The sequence below is a fragment of the Trachymyrmex cornetzi genome, unplaced genomic scaffold (assembly GCF_001594075.2).
Source record: "Trachymyrmex cornetzi isolate Tcor2-1 unplaced genomic scaffold, Tcor1.1 scaffold1388, whole genome shotgun sequence".
NCBI classification, from domain to species: domain Eukaryota; kingdom Metazoa; phylum Arthropoda; class Insecta; order Hymenoptera; family Formicidae; genus Trachymyrmex; species Trachymyrmex cornetzi.
This window is the reverse complement of record NW_017295969.1, coordinates 362,103-377,361: the sequence shown is the minus strand read 5'-3', so window position 1 is coordinate 377,361 and position 15,259 is coordinate 362,103. Positions and strand designations below refer to the sequence as shown.

At 31.9% G+C, this 15,259-nt stretch overlaps 6 protein-coding genes across 6 annotated transcripts in view; 3 read left to right on the top strand and 3 right to left on the bottom strand.

The window, feature by feature from the left end:
* The window catches only part of LOC108771091 (kelch-like protein 5), a 3,585-nt gene extending 417 nt beyond the window's left edge, over positions 1–3,168 (top strand). Inside the window, exons 1-10 of the mRNA XM_018522997.1 lie at positions 1–180; positions 582–743; positions 816–1,129; positions 1,342–1,437; positions 1,509–1,698; positions 1,826–2,050; positions 2,133–2,295; positions 2,455–2,667; positions 2,734–2,905; positions 2,993–3,168. The exon at positions 1–180 is cut by the window's left edge and continues 417 nt beyond it. Of these exons, the coding sequence (XP_018378499.1) occupies positions 78–180; positions 582–743; positions 816–1,129; positions 1,342–1,437; positions 1,509–1,698; positions 1,826–2,050; positions 2,133–2,295; positions 2,455–2,667; positions 2,734–2,905; positions 2,993–3,061 (1,707 nt within the window). The 5' untranslated portion in view covers positions 1–77 and the 3' untranslated portion in view covers positions 3,062–3,168. The remainder of the gene's footprint in view (positions 181–581; positions 744–815; positions 1,130–1,341; positions 1,438–1,508; positions 1,699–1,825; positions 2,051–2,132; positions 2,296–2,454; positions 2,668–2,733; positions 2,906–2,992) is intronic.
* Positions 3,169–3,785: 617 nt separating this feature from the next.
* On the bottom strand, positions 3,786–9,012 carry LOC108771093 (protein phosphatase methylesterase 1). Its single transcript, XM_018522999.1, has 9 exons — positions 8,997–9,012; positions 6,189–6,634; positions 5,885–6,077; positions 5,709–5,818; positions 5,158–5,391; positions 4,806–4,871; positions 4,380–4,711; positions 4,146–4,278; positions 3,786–3,982 (listed from the first exon to the last, which is right to left on the bottom strand). Exons 2-9 carry the CDS (start codon positions 6,263–6,265, stop codon positions 3,964–3,966), a joined length of 1,164 nt encoding a protein of 387 aa, XP_018378501.1. The 5' UTR covers positions 6,266–6,634; positions 8,997–9,012; the 3' UTR covers positions 3,786–3,963.
* Positions 6,632–7,891, top strand: LOC108771094 (dynein light chain 4, axonemal). Its single transcript, XM_018523000.1, has 3 exons — positions 6,632–6,825; positions 7,337–7,436; positions 7,515–7,891. Exons 2-3 carry the CDS (start codon positions 7,371–7,373, stop codon positions 7,770–7,772), a joined length of 324 nt encoding a protein of 107 aa, XP_018378502.1. The 5' UTR covers positions 6,632–6,825; positions 7,337–7,370; the 3' UTR covers positions 7,773–7,891.
* On the bottom strand, positions 8,108–9,069 carry LOC108771095 (dynein light chain 4, axonemal). The gene is made up of 2 exons (XM_018523001.1): positions 8,986–9,069; positions 8,108–8,537 (listed from the first exon to the last, which is right to left on the bottom strand). The coding sequence occupies exon 2, from the start codon at positions 8,526–8,528 to the stop codon at positions 8,289–8,291; it is 240 nt and encodes a 79-aa protein (XP_018378503.1). The 5' UTR covers positions 8,529–8,537; positions 8,986–9,069; the 3' UTR covers positions 8,108–8,288.
* Positions 9,070–9,179: 110 nt separating this feature from the next.
* On the top strand, positions 9,180–11,933 carry LOC108771092 (probable cytosolic Fe-S cluster assembly factor CPIJ010948). The gene is made up of 8 exons (XM_018522998.1): positions 9,180–9,262; positions 9,636–9,735; positions 9,806–9,901; positions 9,981–10,133; positions 10,420–10,690; positions 10,766–11,014; positions 11,095–11,472; positions 11,547–11,933. Exons 2-8 carry the CDS (start codon positions 9,670–9,672, stop codon positions 11,786–11,788), a joined length of 1,455 nt encoding a protein of 484 aa, XP_018378500.1. The 5' UTR covers positions 9,180–9,262; positions 9,636–9,669; the 3' UTR covers positions 11,789–11,933.
* A 496-nt stretch (positions 11,934–12,429) lies between these two features.
* Josd (Josephin domain containing) lies at positions 12,430–13,999 on the bottom strand. Its single transcript, XM_018522977.1, has 4 exons — positions 13,663–13,999; positions 13,257–13,471; positions 12,994–13,174; positions 12,430–12,904 (listed from the first exon to the last, which is right to left on the bottom strand). The coding sequence occupies exons 1-4, from the start codon at positions 13,714–13,716 to the stop codon at positions 12,650–12,652; spliced, it is 705 nt and encodes a 234-aa protein (XP_018378479.1). The 5' UTR covers positions 13,717–13,999; the 3' UTR covers positions 12,430–12,649.
* Positions 14,000–15,259: the final 1,260 nt, after the last annotated feature.

Sequence of the window (15,259 nt, the reverse complement as noted above, 5' to 3'; positions counted from 1 at the left end):
AGCAGCAGCAACAACAGCAGCAGGAATTCCCGCTGGGCCTGGATAAAGACGCCAGCGAGCATAGCATTTCCAGCATAATGTCGTGCGTGTCCATCTCACCGAAACACGCAGAAAGTAGCCTCCGGATTATGGAGAGTTATCTGCACAAGCAACAGCTGACAGACGTCACGCTGATCGCGGGTGAGTGTACCAGGGTCCCGAACGCTTTGTTTTGATAACAATGCACCTGTCGATGTGTCAACTGTCAATTAGAATTATGACTCAGATGATGATTAATCATACGTTTTAATTAATAAACGAGAATTATTAATGTATATTTTTATGTACAATTTGATGTATATTTTTATTTATAATTACGATTCATAGAAAAATTCTTTTTATTATTATTATAAGTTATTATTAGAACCTTTTTTTGCTGGATAATTTGCTATTGTTAACATTTCTAACTAGTAGAAATTGAAGAAAGATAGGAAGATACATTCTTTATATAACATATATATTAAAAATGTTCTTTGTGCTCGATATAATTCGAAGCATATATCCCATATTTTTCATATTTGTGTGATTTATTCTTTCTTTAGGAAATAAACGTGTCCCAGCTCATCGATTAGTCCTCAGTGCTGGCTCTGAATATTTTGCTGCCATGTTTACAAGCTCTTTACGAGAATCGGCACAAAATGAAATAGAATTAATGGATGTTGATGGAGATGCATTATGGGCTTTGGTTCTTTATTGTTACACAGGTAATCCGATTTGCAGATATTTTTCAAATTATTTTCGTTTATTTTTATTGACATATTTTTGTATATTCACAGGTTGTATAGAATTACAAGAGGATAGTGTAGAGACTCTTCTTGCAACGGCGTGTTTATTACAATTAAATCCGGTTATTAAAGCATGCTGTCAGTTTCTTGTCAAACAGCTCCATCCGAGCAACTGCCTGGGTATACGAATGTTTGCCGATACGCAGGGTTGTTCGGAATTATTTGAATACGCACACGCATACACTACAAAACATTTCATGGAAGTTACAAAAAATCAAGAATTCTTACTGTTATCTGCCAACGAAGTTGCGAAATTACTTGAATCAGAGGATCTTGATGTTCCCTCGGAAGAAACTATCTTTTATGTAAGATTAACTACATGTTGTATATAAATTATTTTTATGATGTAAATAAATGCAAAATAAACTACATGTCGAGCGAAAAAATTTAATAATTTAAAATGTTAAGAAAAAGAATATAGTTGAAATTTGTTATACTATTGATCGTATAATATTAACTACAATATATCTAAATTGAAGTATAGAGAATAATGGAGTCTCTATTATTATTATTTCAGGCTCTAGTGACTTGGCTGGAACATGATCCAGAAAACAGAAGCAAAGATGCTAGTACATTATTAGGTTTAGTCAAATTACCATTGCTATCACCCGCGGTGAGTTCACTGACAGCTAAATTTTTTACTTGACAGAATTATGCATTAGATCAACTAATAAATTAAAACAGTTTATAGCTGATAATATTGAGAGTAACGAAATGTTCAAAGACCAAAGAATGGCGCAGGAATTAGTAATGGAAGCATTAAAATATCATTTGCTGCCTGAGCGAAGACCTTTGCTTCAAACGGGTAGAACGAAACCTAGAAAAGCTACTGTGGGTACATTATTAGCTGTTGGAGGGATGGATGCCAATAAAGGTAATTTATTATATGCAAAATTAATTATTTAATATTGGTTGCCGTTAATTTAAAAAAAAAACATTAATACAGTATATCACGCTATTTTAATTTTCCCAAACGAAATAATACGCAATATAATGTCCAGGTGCAACGTCTATAGATGCGTTTTCATTGCGCGATAACGCCTGGACATATTTAGCTGCCATGAGTAGTAGAAGATTGCAATTTGGCGCGGTGATAGTCGATAAAAAATTGATTGTCGCGGGCGGTAGAGATGGTTTAAAAACACTGAACACTGTAGAATGCTTCGATTTCTCCACTCTTGCGTGGAGCACTCTACCACCTATGAACGTCCATCGTCACGGATTAGGTACATGCCGAATTTGCCAAGTTAATACGCAATTTCATTCATTTGTAATAAAAACCTGATAAATACATTAATTTTTTCTCAGGAGTAGCAGTATTAGGTGGACCTTTATATGCTGTTGGTGGCCACGATGGTTGGAGTTTTCTTGATGCGGTCGAGAGGTGGGATCCGGCAACGCGTCAGTGGAGTTCGATATGCCCTATGTCCATACAAAGGTCTACAGTCGGTGTGGCTGTGTTAAATGATAAGTAAGTCTGCAGATAAATTATCACATTTATATACAATATCCGTTTTCAGCCGTTTTTACATAAATTTTAGTATATTTTCATATGGTATACTTTATCGATTAAAAAAAATTTAATGTTGAATTTTTAATGATTTTAATGCAATCTTTTATAATCTTTTAGATTATATGCTGTAGGAGGAAGAGATATCAGTTCCTGCTTAAATACTGTAGAATGCTATGATCCACATACAAATAAGTGGACACCATGTGCGCCTATGTCGAAGAGGCGGGGCGGTGTAGGCGTAGGAGTAGTAAACGGTTGTCTTTATGCACTCGGTGGTCACGATGCTCCAGCTAGTAATCCGAATGCTAGTAGATTCGACTGTGTAGAAAGGTGAAGTCACTATTATGTCACATATTAAAATTTTCAAGTTACGTGTAATGCAATGTAACAATATAGGTATGATCCTAAAACTGATACATGGACTATGGTTGCGCCAATGAGTGTTCCTCGAGATGCGGTCGGTGTGTGCGTATTAGGTGACCGACTTATGGCCATAGGAGGATACGACGGTCAGCAATATCTCACACTAGTGGAAGCCTATGATCCACATCTCAACGAATGGGAACCTGTGAGTGTATAAACTATTCCTGTAATTGGATATAGTACAAAAATAATTTTTAAATGCATTTTGTAAATTTTATGTTTATGTTTAAAGGTTGCTCCTCTTAAGGCTGGCCGTGCAGGACCCTGTGTTGTTGTAAAACATTTAACTGTTACCATGTAGATCATTTTACTAAACAATCAGTAATTCTTGCTATTATGTAATTTATATTTGTAACTATATGTGATTTTAAGTGTTTCAGAAATATAACAGAATTTGCTCTCTTGTGATATCGTATACATATTAATTAATCAAACTGTCATTTTTCTGAAACAATTTTAGATAATTTCATATTTAAATAAGTATTATATTTCTTCTTATCATATAATAACTTTTATAGGATTTTTACATAATTTCGTACTGTACTGAGGAAATTCCAATCATTGTAACCATCAAACTATATATTTAGCATTTATTTGTACATACTTCGATTTTATATAAATTTTCAATGTAGCGAATAATTTTGTTATTGACAATGTGTGGTAATTTTTTTGTATCCATCATATTAATCTAAAATATAAGTACAAACATTTTCAATAAAATATATAAATCTAAACACGTTTTCTTTCATAAAAGTAACATTTTTCGTTTAATATTTTTCTGTATAATAATTTAATAATCATATAATAAATTGTCAAACCATTTTTTTAGAAATAAGTGATATAAATCAAGAGTGCTAGTGAGAAATTTGAAAAAATAAATATATTTCAGATACAAATACTTTAAGTAATTACAATATTTGTGCCAAATTATACTGATAACTTTGTAAAAATCATCGTTTAATAAACTTAAAAAAACTGATAAAAGAATATATAAGAACAAATTTATTTTTCTCATCAAGATAAATGTTTTTATTTACATATCAGGAGACGCGGTAGCGGCTCCCGTTAAGTATATTTTTGTAGTATGATATATGTTTCTATATTTGGCGATTATCTCTTGAAATAAATAAAATTATATCAATTAATTAAAAGAAAACATGACATTATTCCATATGTTTACATTACAACTGTTTAATTTTTTTCTTAACAAGCCGGAAAAGTCCTGAAACAATGATAACAACAAATTATGTATCTCACAAAATTAGAAACAAAAATCGTAAAGTCAAAAATATAAAAGCTATGCATGTCTTATCTTTCCTATCTAAAAAAAATCTTACACTATCGATGAGCTTGTAAATGTGAAGATAAAATGTACTTTAGCTTACCGTGGAAAATCCGACGCTGGCTCTGCAAACTTGTGCCTAACCATAAACGTAGCAATAGCTTCCGCTACCTTATCCGGGACATCTTCGTGAACAGCATGCCCACAAGCGGGTAATACTTGCATTTGGAATTTACCTATTTTTATGAAAAAAATAATTATTTTATTGAAAAATACTCAAAATTTGTGTCACACACACAACATCAGCGCATACTAATGACAGCACTGAAAATTATACCTTGCATTTGTCCTACAGTGAGTTCACGATCTAATCTATCAACTCCTGCTAACAACAACATTTTCGGTGCAGGAACATTCAAGAATGCCGTCGATAATCCCTTAAACCAGCCAAACCAATGCTGCTCCGTTTTTGCCAAATCTATTCTCCAGACATATTTTCTGTTAGTAGTAATAGCAGAAGACGCAGGTGGTGGTGGTGGCATATTGGATGACTCTTCCTCTTGGATAATATCATCTCGCGGTATAACTGGTTCTGGATTAGATTCACACTTGTTGTATTGGGTTGGCAATGAGTCAATATCATGAGTTGCTAATTTGCTAGTTTCAATGCTGAAATAGCACGTGTGTTGTATGACTCGATTTATTTTAATATCAATATGAAAGTATTACAAAAAAACCTAAGTATCCTTAAGAACTCACTAACTTCTTTATCTGCCCAGGAACCGAAACCTTTGCCGATTGTATATTACGAATTTGTCCACTACGAACGCTGAAAATATCAATTAAAGATTAATTTGATAAAATTTGTGTGTGTATATATATATATTAATGCATTAACATGATCTGAGAAATTAAATTATGAGAAATTATATAAGAACATATATGAGATTAAATTTATATATGTACAATAGAGAGAGAGAGAGAGAGAGAGAGAGAATTACATTATTTTCAAGTAAAAAATAAATAAATGATTTAAAGAACAACATATATATATATATATATATATATTTGTTACAATAACAATGAATGTATTAAAAGCATAAGAAAATACTAACCACCACTCTATAGCCTGAGATATGGTGCTAAAACTAGATGGCCGTGATCTCAAAAAACTCTGCATAGAAGCTAATGCATCCATTGCCGTACCTTCTACAACATCTATAACTCCTAATCCATATAAATTTGAAATCAATGGAGCTGCTCTTACAGCTACCGCACCACCCATGCTATGACCAACAAGAATTATTGGATCATCGTGCGCAATTACATCTATAACAGCTGCAACATCTCTGGTAATAAAAATAATACAATTTATTACAATGCAAAAAAAAAGGTTTCATAAAAATTTTATGCACAGTGGTTTATAAACCAAATAATATATAATAAATAAATAAAATTTTATAATAAATAAATAAACCAATATAGATATATACAATTATATGTATGTGTGTAACAAACTATTTTACATTCATAGAAAGTTTTTAACAAATTTATCATATTTATTCTTACTTGAAGATCAAAATACATAGATTTAAAAAGTACAATCAACCTTATTACAATAAAAAATATAAGCAAAATTACAAAAAAAAATGTACATTTTACTCACGATGCTAAAGTATCTGCAGACAAGTCATCATCATCTGTGGTATGAGTATCTCCGTGACCTCTAAGATCAATCGCCATAACTCTACATAATACCATCGTCATAATCGATTTCTAAAATTAATAATGTGTGTTAATCTCTTTCTCAGTGTGTTATTAGCAACTGCAAACGATACTCACTGTGAGTTCTGCCCATGTTAAACCACTATAACCACCACCATGCAATAAAATTAATAATGGTCCTTCAGTACCCTTAATATAAACATGAAAAGTATTCTGTCCCACTGGCACATCCTTGGAATGATCAAAGTACGGATCCCATCGTACTGGTTCGTAGTCTCTTCTTCGCTGAGCTCCTCTCGACTTACTAAGTCTTAAAAAAAAAAAAGACATTTTTGTATATGATATTGTAGCAACTTCCTTCAACTTATTCAGTAACTTATTAAAAATCCCACTTTCATACGATTTACAGGTCAACACAAACCTGGAGTTCAAAGCAGAGAAATTGATGGCCGATGGTGGTAATCTGGATTTCAAAACTGACTTTTGAAGGGCAGACATATTAACGTATCGCAGACGTCAGTGATACCGTCGTGTCGAGAACAATCTTCGCACTCGTGCTTTCTGTTGCAGTCATATATGCAAAAGAGAACACTCGGCAATGCTGGCCAATGCACGGTTGCACCCGTTGCACGGTTGCGCGTGCGAGGGAGATGACGGAGAAAAGAAGCGTGAGAAACGTATATGACGTTAACGGATCCACCGGCGAAAGGAACGTCGAGGACGCGAGACGCGAAACTCACACTATCGCACACCGATCACCGACGCAAAGTTGCAAACGGAGCGCAAATGGCGGAAACGGATTTTGCCTATTTTTTTTCCTTCTTTTCTTTCACTATTTCTCCTAAATGTTGCCCTTTGATCCTCTGGCTTTGATAATCAGATAATACTAATTTATTTTCGAGTATCACCGAGCTTTCTTGAATTACGTCAAACGTCGATAAATATTCGCGGAAAAATTGCAGCGCTATTTTTACGTGAGTTTTGGAACGCGTTAAAAATCCCGCGATTTTGGTACGATCCGAAACCCATCGAGAAGAGGCGTCATAACCTTTCGATTTGTGAGAAAAAAATGCAATTTCTAAAAAATTAATATGTAATTTCCATACATTTTAAAATGATTTTCTTGCTTATAAGATCTTAAAATTAATTAATTTCCGATTAATACTATTATTAGGCTATCGAAGTTTATTATTTAGAACAATTAATATCTACATTTTAATCAAAGTTTATTTTTTAGTGCAATTATAAATTTTAAAAGTCAATAAACTCGTATGTATATATATATTATAATGATTATTATAAATTAAGCTACGTATGTAACATACGTATAGTTTTAATATATATATATATATATATATATATATATACATATATAATATATGTATGTATGTACATAATATTATAAATTCTCAATTTCACTTTCTTGAAAAATTTCAATAAGAGTGTACGTGTCATATGTTCATTTGTTTGTCATATATATATAAATAGCCAGACACATATATTGAATATATATATGGATCCTATCGAATATTAAAAACATAATATAATTTTTATTGTTATATGCCGGAGTACAATAAAATAATTAAAGAGATATCTTTGTAAAATGTGGGCTGGGGAGATAAAGAAAGAAGTTGCAACTTTGATGGTTCATACATATCCATTATGTAAGGTAAATTCATTTCGTTTGTAACACATAACAAGTCAATTAGGGTATCTCAATTTTAATTATTACAGAAATTTTCTTTAGCACAGTGATATGCCAGAGGATATGAAGCAGGAAGCCATAGAAACCTGTGTCACCGCTGTGGAAAAATATTCAGAGAATTACGAGCATGCAGCTCGCATGATCAAAGATAATCTGGATAAAAAATTTGGCCCACCATTCCAAGTAGTTGTCGGGGAAGCTTATGCATGTGCAACTACATATCAAGAGAATTCGCTATTATATATGTTTATTGGAGGTAACATAGCAGTTCTTGTATGGAGGACGGTTACAGGTTTTTGATAAATTTTACATGCAAAAGATAAATATGTACTTTCAAATACTGTCATGTATATGAATTTTCTAAATATATGTTATGTATTATTATTATCTTCTTACAAACAAGTACTTTTAATGTTGAATCTTATATATTCTTACACATACTGTCATATATTAAACTGTTTTCTAAATAAAAATAAATAATTTAAATATAATTTGTACCAGAAAGTATTTCTATATATTAATTGTTATATTTTATATGATACATCTTAATCAGATTAACATCATTGGTTTTGTGTTTCCAATATGTTTAATTATGAGTATAAAATATTTGACTTAAACACACAGTTGGACCCACACTGAGATATTACAGTTAAATATTCTTTCTCTTTTCTTGTAACAGTTTATCTTACATATGCTTCACAAATTCATATGAAAGTACTTTTATACATACATTCAAGCACATATATATATGCATTATATAAACACATAAATACACATAAATACATAAAATAAATTATAATAAGTGTCGAAACTGTACTATGCAGATTTCCAAATGCATATTGCCAAATTTCCGGCACAATACATATACAGAAGGTGCTTCAATTGATAAGTTATTTCAAAACCGTAGCCTTCTCCAACAACAGTGTGCCATGATGCACCGAATTTTTTATCCATTGTCTCCTTAATCATTCGAGATACGCTTTCATAATTGTCTGCATATTTTTCTGCTGCTGTCACACATAATTCCATCGCCTCTTGTTTCATTTCATCGGACATATCACATTTCTGTAAATAAATATTATTTAAAAAATTGTATATTAAAGACATTTATATTACCAAAAGATTTCCAGTAATTTATCTAACTCATATATATATATATATATGTATATATATATATATATATACATGTATATATATTTGGTTCTAGCTGGATAATTTTTGCAATGACAATATTATAATTTCTCCAAATTTTTATAAATTTTAAGTAACACATAATAATATCTAAAATAATTTTTAGATATTCATATTTTTATGTATTATGAAATCAAATTGGATAAGAAATTTATATTCATTCAAAATCAAATAAAATGCGCGTAATTTTGATTTTAAATCAGAAGTGTCGATTCAATAATTGCGATACGTATGCTTCTCGTACGTATTGATTAAACGTCATATTTTACATCTATTTACGCAGTGAAAGCTATACAACAAATTATAATAAAATGCGGCATACATTTTACTTACTCTACAAAACGGATAAGTGTGAAGAATTTTTACAACGTCATCCTTCCTCACTTCGGTCATTATTGCAATTTTATAAGCAAATCGCGCCTCTAACAATGCTAACACGGGTACTCTATACAGTGGCACGGTTGCAGTGTCCCAGGCGCAGGTCAGTGAGTCAGAGGAGCACATTGTCACCATCACAAATTATCCGTCAACGAAGACATTTATATTGACATTTGTGTTGCACTAATTTAATGAAAATATTTCTTATATCTTGGATACAGGCATGTTTTTTTATCATTATTTTTAGTTTTAGCACGTAGTTGAATTGCGATACAGACACTTTATTTACATATAGGATTACAGAAATTTTGAAATTTAGTGAGTCACTTATGTTTCAAGAGTAGTAAAGAGGTTAATATCTCAATTCGACATCAATATTTATTAGCCAACGTTGGGAAGCTTTGTTTATTTTTTACTGTATTCATCTTCACGATGAACTCTAATTTATAAAAAATAATCTACAATTGTATAAACAGTTTTAATAATCTTGAAAAATAAGCATTTATTTAATTGAAACATTGTCTTTGTAAAAGGAAAAAAGATATTTTGTGTGTGTGTGTGTAAGTTTCTTTTATATAAATTGCACGTTTACAGAAAATATTTAGGAAAAAAGTAAAATTTAGAAAAAATGGCATCAAGATTCAGTGGAGCGTTGCAGATTACAAATCTGGATGATTTCATTACTCCATCGCAGGTATAATGATCAATATCATTCTGTATTGGATCTAATTTTCATGCACTACTTTAAATTACATTTGTTACAGGAATGCATTAAACCCATAGAAATGCAAGCAAACAAAAGTAAAACAGGTGCAAAGATAAAAATACAATCAGATAATGCCCTTTTGGCACTCAATGAAGTAAATATATACAACATTTATTTTGTCAAAGTATAATTCTAGCATAAAACTTTCCATTAAAGTTTGTTTTATTACACAGATTGAACAACCAGAAAAATTACAAAAAGTTGAGATCACACTTACAGACTGTTTAGCATGTAGTGGTTGTATTACATCTGCTGAAAGTGTGCTCATTACTCAACAAAGTCGAGAAGAGTTGCTTAGGGTGTTTCAAGAGAAAGTAGCTCAACAGGTAAAGAATAAATGTTACTACAATGTATAAATATTTTATAAAGTTTTCTAATTTATATACAAAAGTAAAGAGATTTTATATATTAAACAAAATATCAAGTATTTAAATATCTATAGCAATATATAAAAATATACAGTATTAATTGCTGGTTCTTTTATAAATGTAAACTTTAGATTTATACTTACAATATTTATCTTGGAATGAGATATACAAAATTATTAAGATTCTTAATTTATTTCATTTTTTTAATGTTGTTTTAAATATAATATCATTTATGCTTTTGTAGAATGTAGGAAGCACAGATTCTAAATATATAATAGTAAGTCTATCAGTGCAACCAGTGTTGTCACTGGCACAACACTATGAACTTACCCCTGAGCAAACTCTCCATAAACTGGCAGGATTTTTCTATCGATTAGGAGCTGATGCAGTATTGGATATGACAGTGGCTGACGATTTTGTCTTATTAGAAGCTGCCAAAGAGTTTGTCGAACGTTATAAGGCCAGTAAAGAGGGCATGAAAAATCAGTTACCAATGTTGTCTTCTTCATGTCCAGGTAAAATATTTATTTATGAAAAAAACAGATATTGATCAATTTATGAAATTTATAATATATTTTTATTTCTAATAGGTTGGGTATGTTATGCTGAGAAAACTCATGGAAATTTTATATTGCCATATATAAGTGTCACAAAATCACCTCAACAAATTATGGGATCATTAGTAAAGTACCACTTAGCTGAAGTTATGAATCTGTCGCCAGAACAGATATACCATGTAACTGTAATGCCCTGCTATGATAAGAAGTTGGAAGCTTCAAGAGAAGATTTTTACAATCAACAAAGAAAGACAAGTGACGTAGACTGTGTCATAACATCAAGTATATTTATTCATATTTCTGCATTAAATTTAGAATTACTAAAATTTAAGTATAAATTATATCAACTTTTGGTCTTTCAGTTGAATTGGAACAGATGCTAAGTGAAGATGGTTTAGTATTAAATGAAATAGACGAAGGTGAAATTAAACAACCATTCGGTTCTTGCAATGAAGAAATTGGAAATAAGTTGTGGAGTCATAGTGGCTCAGGATCAGGTGGTTACGCAGATTTCATTTTTCGTTACGCAGCAAAGAATCTTTTTGACGAGGACAATGTCACAGTGGATTTCAAAAATCTTAGAAATCCTGATTTTCAAGAGGCAGAATTGAAAAGAAATGATCAAGTGTTATTAAAGTTCGCTATTATTAATGGATTCCGAAATATACAGAACATAGTTCAGAAAATGAAAAGGAGCAAATGCGTTTATGACTATGTTGAAATTATGGCATGTCCGTGTGGTAATTATTGGTTTGCTTAAAATGTTTTAGCATACAACACAAGTAACTAAACTTAATATAATTATTATTATTAGGTTGCTTAAACGGCGGAGCACAAATAAGACCCGACGGGAACGTTCAACCTCGAGAACTTGCATTGACATTAGAAAATATGTATCGTAAACTTCCGTTAAGCAAACCCGAAGAAAATAAAATGGTACAGAATCTATATAAAACTTGGCTGGGAGGAGAGCATACAGACAAAGTTAACGCATATTTCAATACGCAGTATCACGAAATAGAGAAAATGAATACAGCACTTGCAATAAAGTGGTGATCTAACATATATTATAACCATGTTATATATTATTACGTGTATAATATGTATGCATATTTGTATAGAAGTTCATTGGCTGATTTTTATTTATGCAGTACAATAATAAAAATAAATAATTTCTAATTATTTGATGCTTACTTAAAGCCATAACTTAAATATATGCCATGTGATATAAATAAATTTTACGCTCTTATATAATATAAATAATAATGTGTACTCTTAATACCATCTTATATATACAGGATTAAAATTACATTATAAAAGAAATTGCAAGTCTATTTATTGTGTAAAAGTTATGATTGTACCTAAAATGTATCATAACAATTTCATATTACAAGTGTGTTTATTTATACAAGCTTTTTAAAACGACAGAGATATGATTATCACATATAAATAATATCACGATATACACATACAAGTAGCTGTTGTTTAAATACAAGTTCTTTTCTTATATACGTTAACTTTTAATAAAGCAATATATTTTCATTTTGAATACAACACTATATATATCTTACATATGTTATTTCTTAAAATGCGTTGTTACGCATGCGTCATAAATAGTACGAAATGTACATAATATATGAATAACTATTCTCAAATAAAATAAAAATAAATAGATAAAAATATCACATTTGTGTTAACACATAAATACGATTGAAAATATTGCAAAACATGCTCAATGAAACATTATTACGTGTAATTCCCATTATCTGCTTTATTTTTCTCTGTGTATCTTCCTGTCTCTGTTTTTATATAATTCCAAGTCTTTTCTTGCAATAATTATAATTACCCCTCCTTAAATTAGCAACAAGGGAATGAATAAATACATAATTGAGTGGAGCATGATGCATGTGGCCCCAATTATCTAGAATTTTTGTTATCTAGGAATTCCTCATTTTCATTCATTTCTTTAGATTCAGATTTTTTCAAATCTATATCTGGGTATCCATCCTCGATATACCGAATGGAATCATGATCCATGTTATTGTCATCTTGATTTTCACATGTATCTATTAACCATCCTTGATTGCTATCAATTTCTCTAGTAACAACAAGGAATAGTTCCTTTTCCTTGCTATCTATCTGATCCTTTAGATATATGAGTAAATCGTTGTCCTGATATAAAAAAAATATAGTTAATATTGCAAAATATATGAAAATGTTTATAATTTTTAGCATTTTATTTAATTATATTATTTAATAACCTTTCCTATTAATTGCGGCGAGTCCAGTTTTGAATCAAGATTATAAAAGGCACCATGTATCTTTTTCAGAGCGATCCAATGACGTCGTTTTAACGGAAGTAGCACAAAACCTAGTTTGTATTCAGTTGGGACATTAAGTATAAAACCCTCAATGTTGTCTAAACAAAGACACTTTGGATCTCTAAGACAGAAGGAATAATTCATGATGTTTACAATCGTAATTTACATGGTCATATTCTTACAATATCAATGACTGTACGAACCTACGTTTGTCGAACCATACAGCTTCGCGTCCTCTTCTTTGGAGAGCAGCCATAATAACATTAATATCATAGTTGCCAAGTCCTAATAGAGATTTATGAGGATTGATCCACACATCTGGACTTAGACTGTAACAAATTTGATCTAATTCTTGCTTGCTAAATCCACGCTCTTGAAACAAGTTGTTTAACGCATGTAATGCACACAGCTCCTTCACCTACAATTCAATTTGTAATTTTATATAAGTATATAACAAAGTAAGTAAAAAGACTTTTTTCAAATATTGTAAAAATATTTTTAAACATCAATAATCCATTCATATTGTGTATGGTGTGATGAGTTTTCTACACAATATAAATGCGATATAAAAACAATTTACGAAAGAATGTAATAACATTAACAAAATACTTGTCGTTCATGATATATAGATCCAGTCATATCAATCGTTGTGCTCGCAACCATTGCAACTACATAGTTTTCCCACCGTCTAAAAGCATATATTAATCCGCCGGTGCTTTTTAAAAGAACCTTTAAAAAATGTATTCAATAGTGTTCAACAACGAAAGACCATCAGCAAACCACAGGACTTGAATCATCAACGGCACTTTAATAACTCACGACTATTCAACTATCATAATGATTAAAGCACGCCAAAAATACATTACATGTCATTTGGATTTGGCAAAAAGCACACAATAATCATTGAAAAGCAGTGGTCACAAACTCTCAAAACGCTCGATCGGCTCGATTGATACAACCACAGGCCACAGTCGTAGTTAGTGAAAGCACACTAAAGTGCAGAACAGTGTAGAAGCAATGGATCAATTCCAAACTGTTCCACAAACCGATACGCGTACCCCTTCAACTTGGTCGTGTTCCAATACAGGCTGGGTACAGGGTACTTCCCAATTGCTTAACACACCTTGACACAAACGTAGCAAATTAATTCATTCATATTTTCAACGTTAATAAATAAATATAACTCTTTTAGTTATATATTTTTTGTTGTCGTGATAACCTCATAACCTTAAAAGAATTAAATTATTTATTAACACTAAAAATATGAAAACCGATTTGCACTCAATTGCACCAATGGTCGCGTTCAGCAGACTCAACTGTGTGGAGCAGATCCGTGAGCACTCGCTGCTATTGGTGTATTCTTCTAGATCGTCCAATAGCAGCGAGCGCTCGCGTATCCGCTCCACAACAGTTGAGTCTGCTGAACGAGACCAATGTCGTAATCGTCGATACAACATTATGCTGGATTTAAGGCCATTCTAAATTGGTCGTATCGTAGACGTCGCAAGTCACAAGTTTGTTGCTTAAGTCAATCCGATGCTTCAATTTTAAAGTCGTATGATGCTTACGACGCTTACGACGCTATGATACGACCAATGTAGAATGCTAGATTCACACTGCATCCGATTTGCGTCGTACGACGCTCCGCAACCAATCAGAAAACAGGATTCCGATGATACGAAGCAAAATCCACCGGAATCCTGTTTTCCGATTGGTTGCAGAACGTCGTACGACGCAAATCGGATGCAGTGTGAATCTAGCAAAAGTGCATAATACATAGTGCATAATGGAATCAACCAATCGAAATTCTTCTTTTCCATGGAATGAGAGGAAAGGAAAGCTTCTGATTAGTTGATTCGCTTATGCACTATGCGTTATGCGTTATGCAAAAGCTTGTGTCTGGGCCCTAAAGCGGAGAGCATAGACTCTTGCATAACGCATAATACATGAGGCATAAGAAATTGAACCAATCAGAGTTCTCTATTACATGGAAGGGAAAGAAACGGAGAACTTCGATTGGTACATATTCTTACGTGATATGCGCTATGCAAGAGTCTGTGCTCCCCGCTTAATGGTACGTTTCCACTGAGCGCGTCATGCCTCCGGCAAACCAGCGCGATGTTCGTAGCGCGCGACACGCGATATCCAATGAGTGTACAGCTTTACCGATGTTCTCATTCTAAAGGTATACTCTCATTGGATATCG

Excerpts from the sequence above, each read along its gene's own strand:
- LOC108771093 (XM_018522999.1), bottom strand. The coding sequence starts at position 6,265 with ATGTCTGCCCTTCAAAAGTCAGTTTTGAAATCCAGATTACCACCATCG. Across the intron at positions 6,078-6,188 it reads TTCTCTGCTTTGAACTCCAG|ACTTAGTAAGTCGAGAGGAG; the intron begins GTTTGTGTTGAC and ends TTTTTTTTTAAG. Across the intron at positions 4,279-4,379 it reads CACTGTAGGACAAATGCAAG|GTAAATTCCAAATGCAAGTA; the intron begins GTATAATTTTCA and ends TCATAAAAATAG.
- LOC108771094 (XM_018523000.1), top strand. The coding sequence starts at position 7,371 with ATGTGGGCTGGGGAGATAAAGAAAGAAGTTGCAACTTTGATGGTTCAT. Across the intron at positions 7,437-7,514 it reads ATACATATCCATTATGTAAG|CACAGTGATATGCCAGAGGA; the intron begins GTAAATTCATTT and ends AATTTTCTTTAG.
- LOC108771095 (XM_018523001.1), bottom strand. The coding sequence starts at position 8,528 with ATGTCCGATGAAATGAAACAAGAGGCGATGGAATTATGTGTGACAGCA.
- LOC108771092 (XM_018522998.1), top strand. The coding sequence starts at position 9,670 with ATGGCATCAAGATTCAGTGGAGCGTTGCAGATTACAAATCTGGATGAT. Across the intron at positions 9,902-9,980 it reads CCCTTTTGGCACTCAATGAA|ATTGAACAACCAGAAAAATT; the intron begins GTAAATATATAC and ends TTTATTACACAG. Across the intron at positions 10,691-10,765 it reads GTTGTCTTCTTCATGTCCAG|GTTGGGTATGTTATGCTGAG; the intron begins GTAAAATATTTA and ends TATTTCTAATAG.
- Josd (XM_018522977.1), bottom strand. The coding sequence starts at position 13,716 with ATGGTTGCGAGCACAACGATTGATATGACTGGATCTATATATCATGAA. Across the intron at positions 13,472-13,662 it reads CTATATATCATGAACGACAA|GTGAAGGAGCTGTGTGCATT; the intron begins GTATTTTGTTAA and ends ATTGAATTGTAG. Across the intron at positions 13,175-13,256 it reads GTATGGTTCGACAAACGTAG|AGATCCAAAGTGTCTTTGTT; the intron begins GTTCGTACAGTC and ends CTTCTGTCTTAG.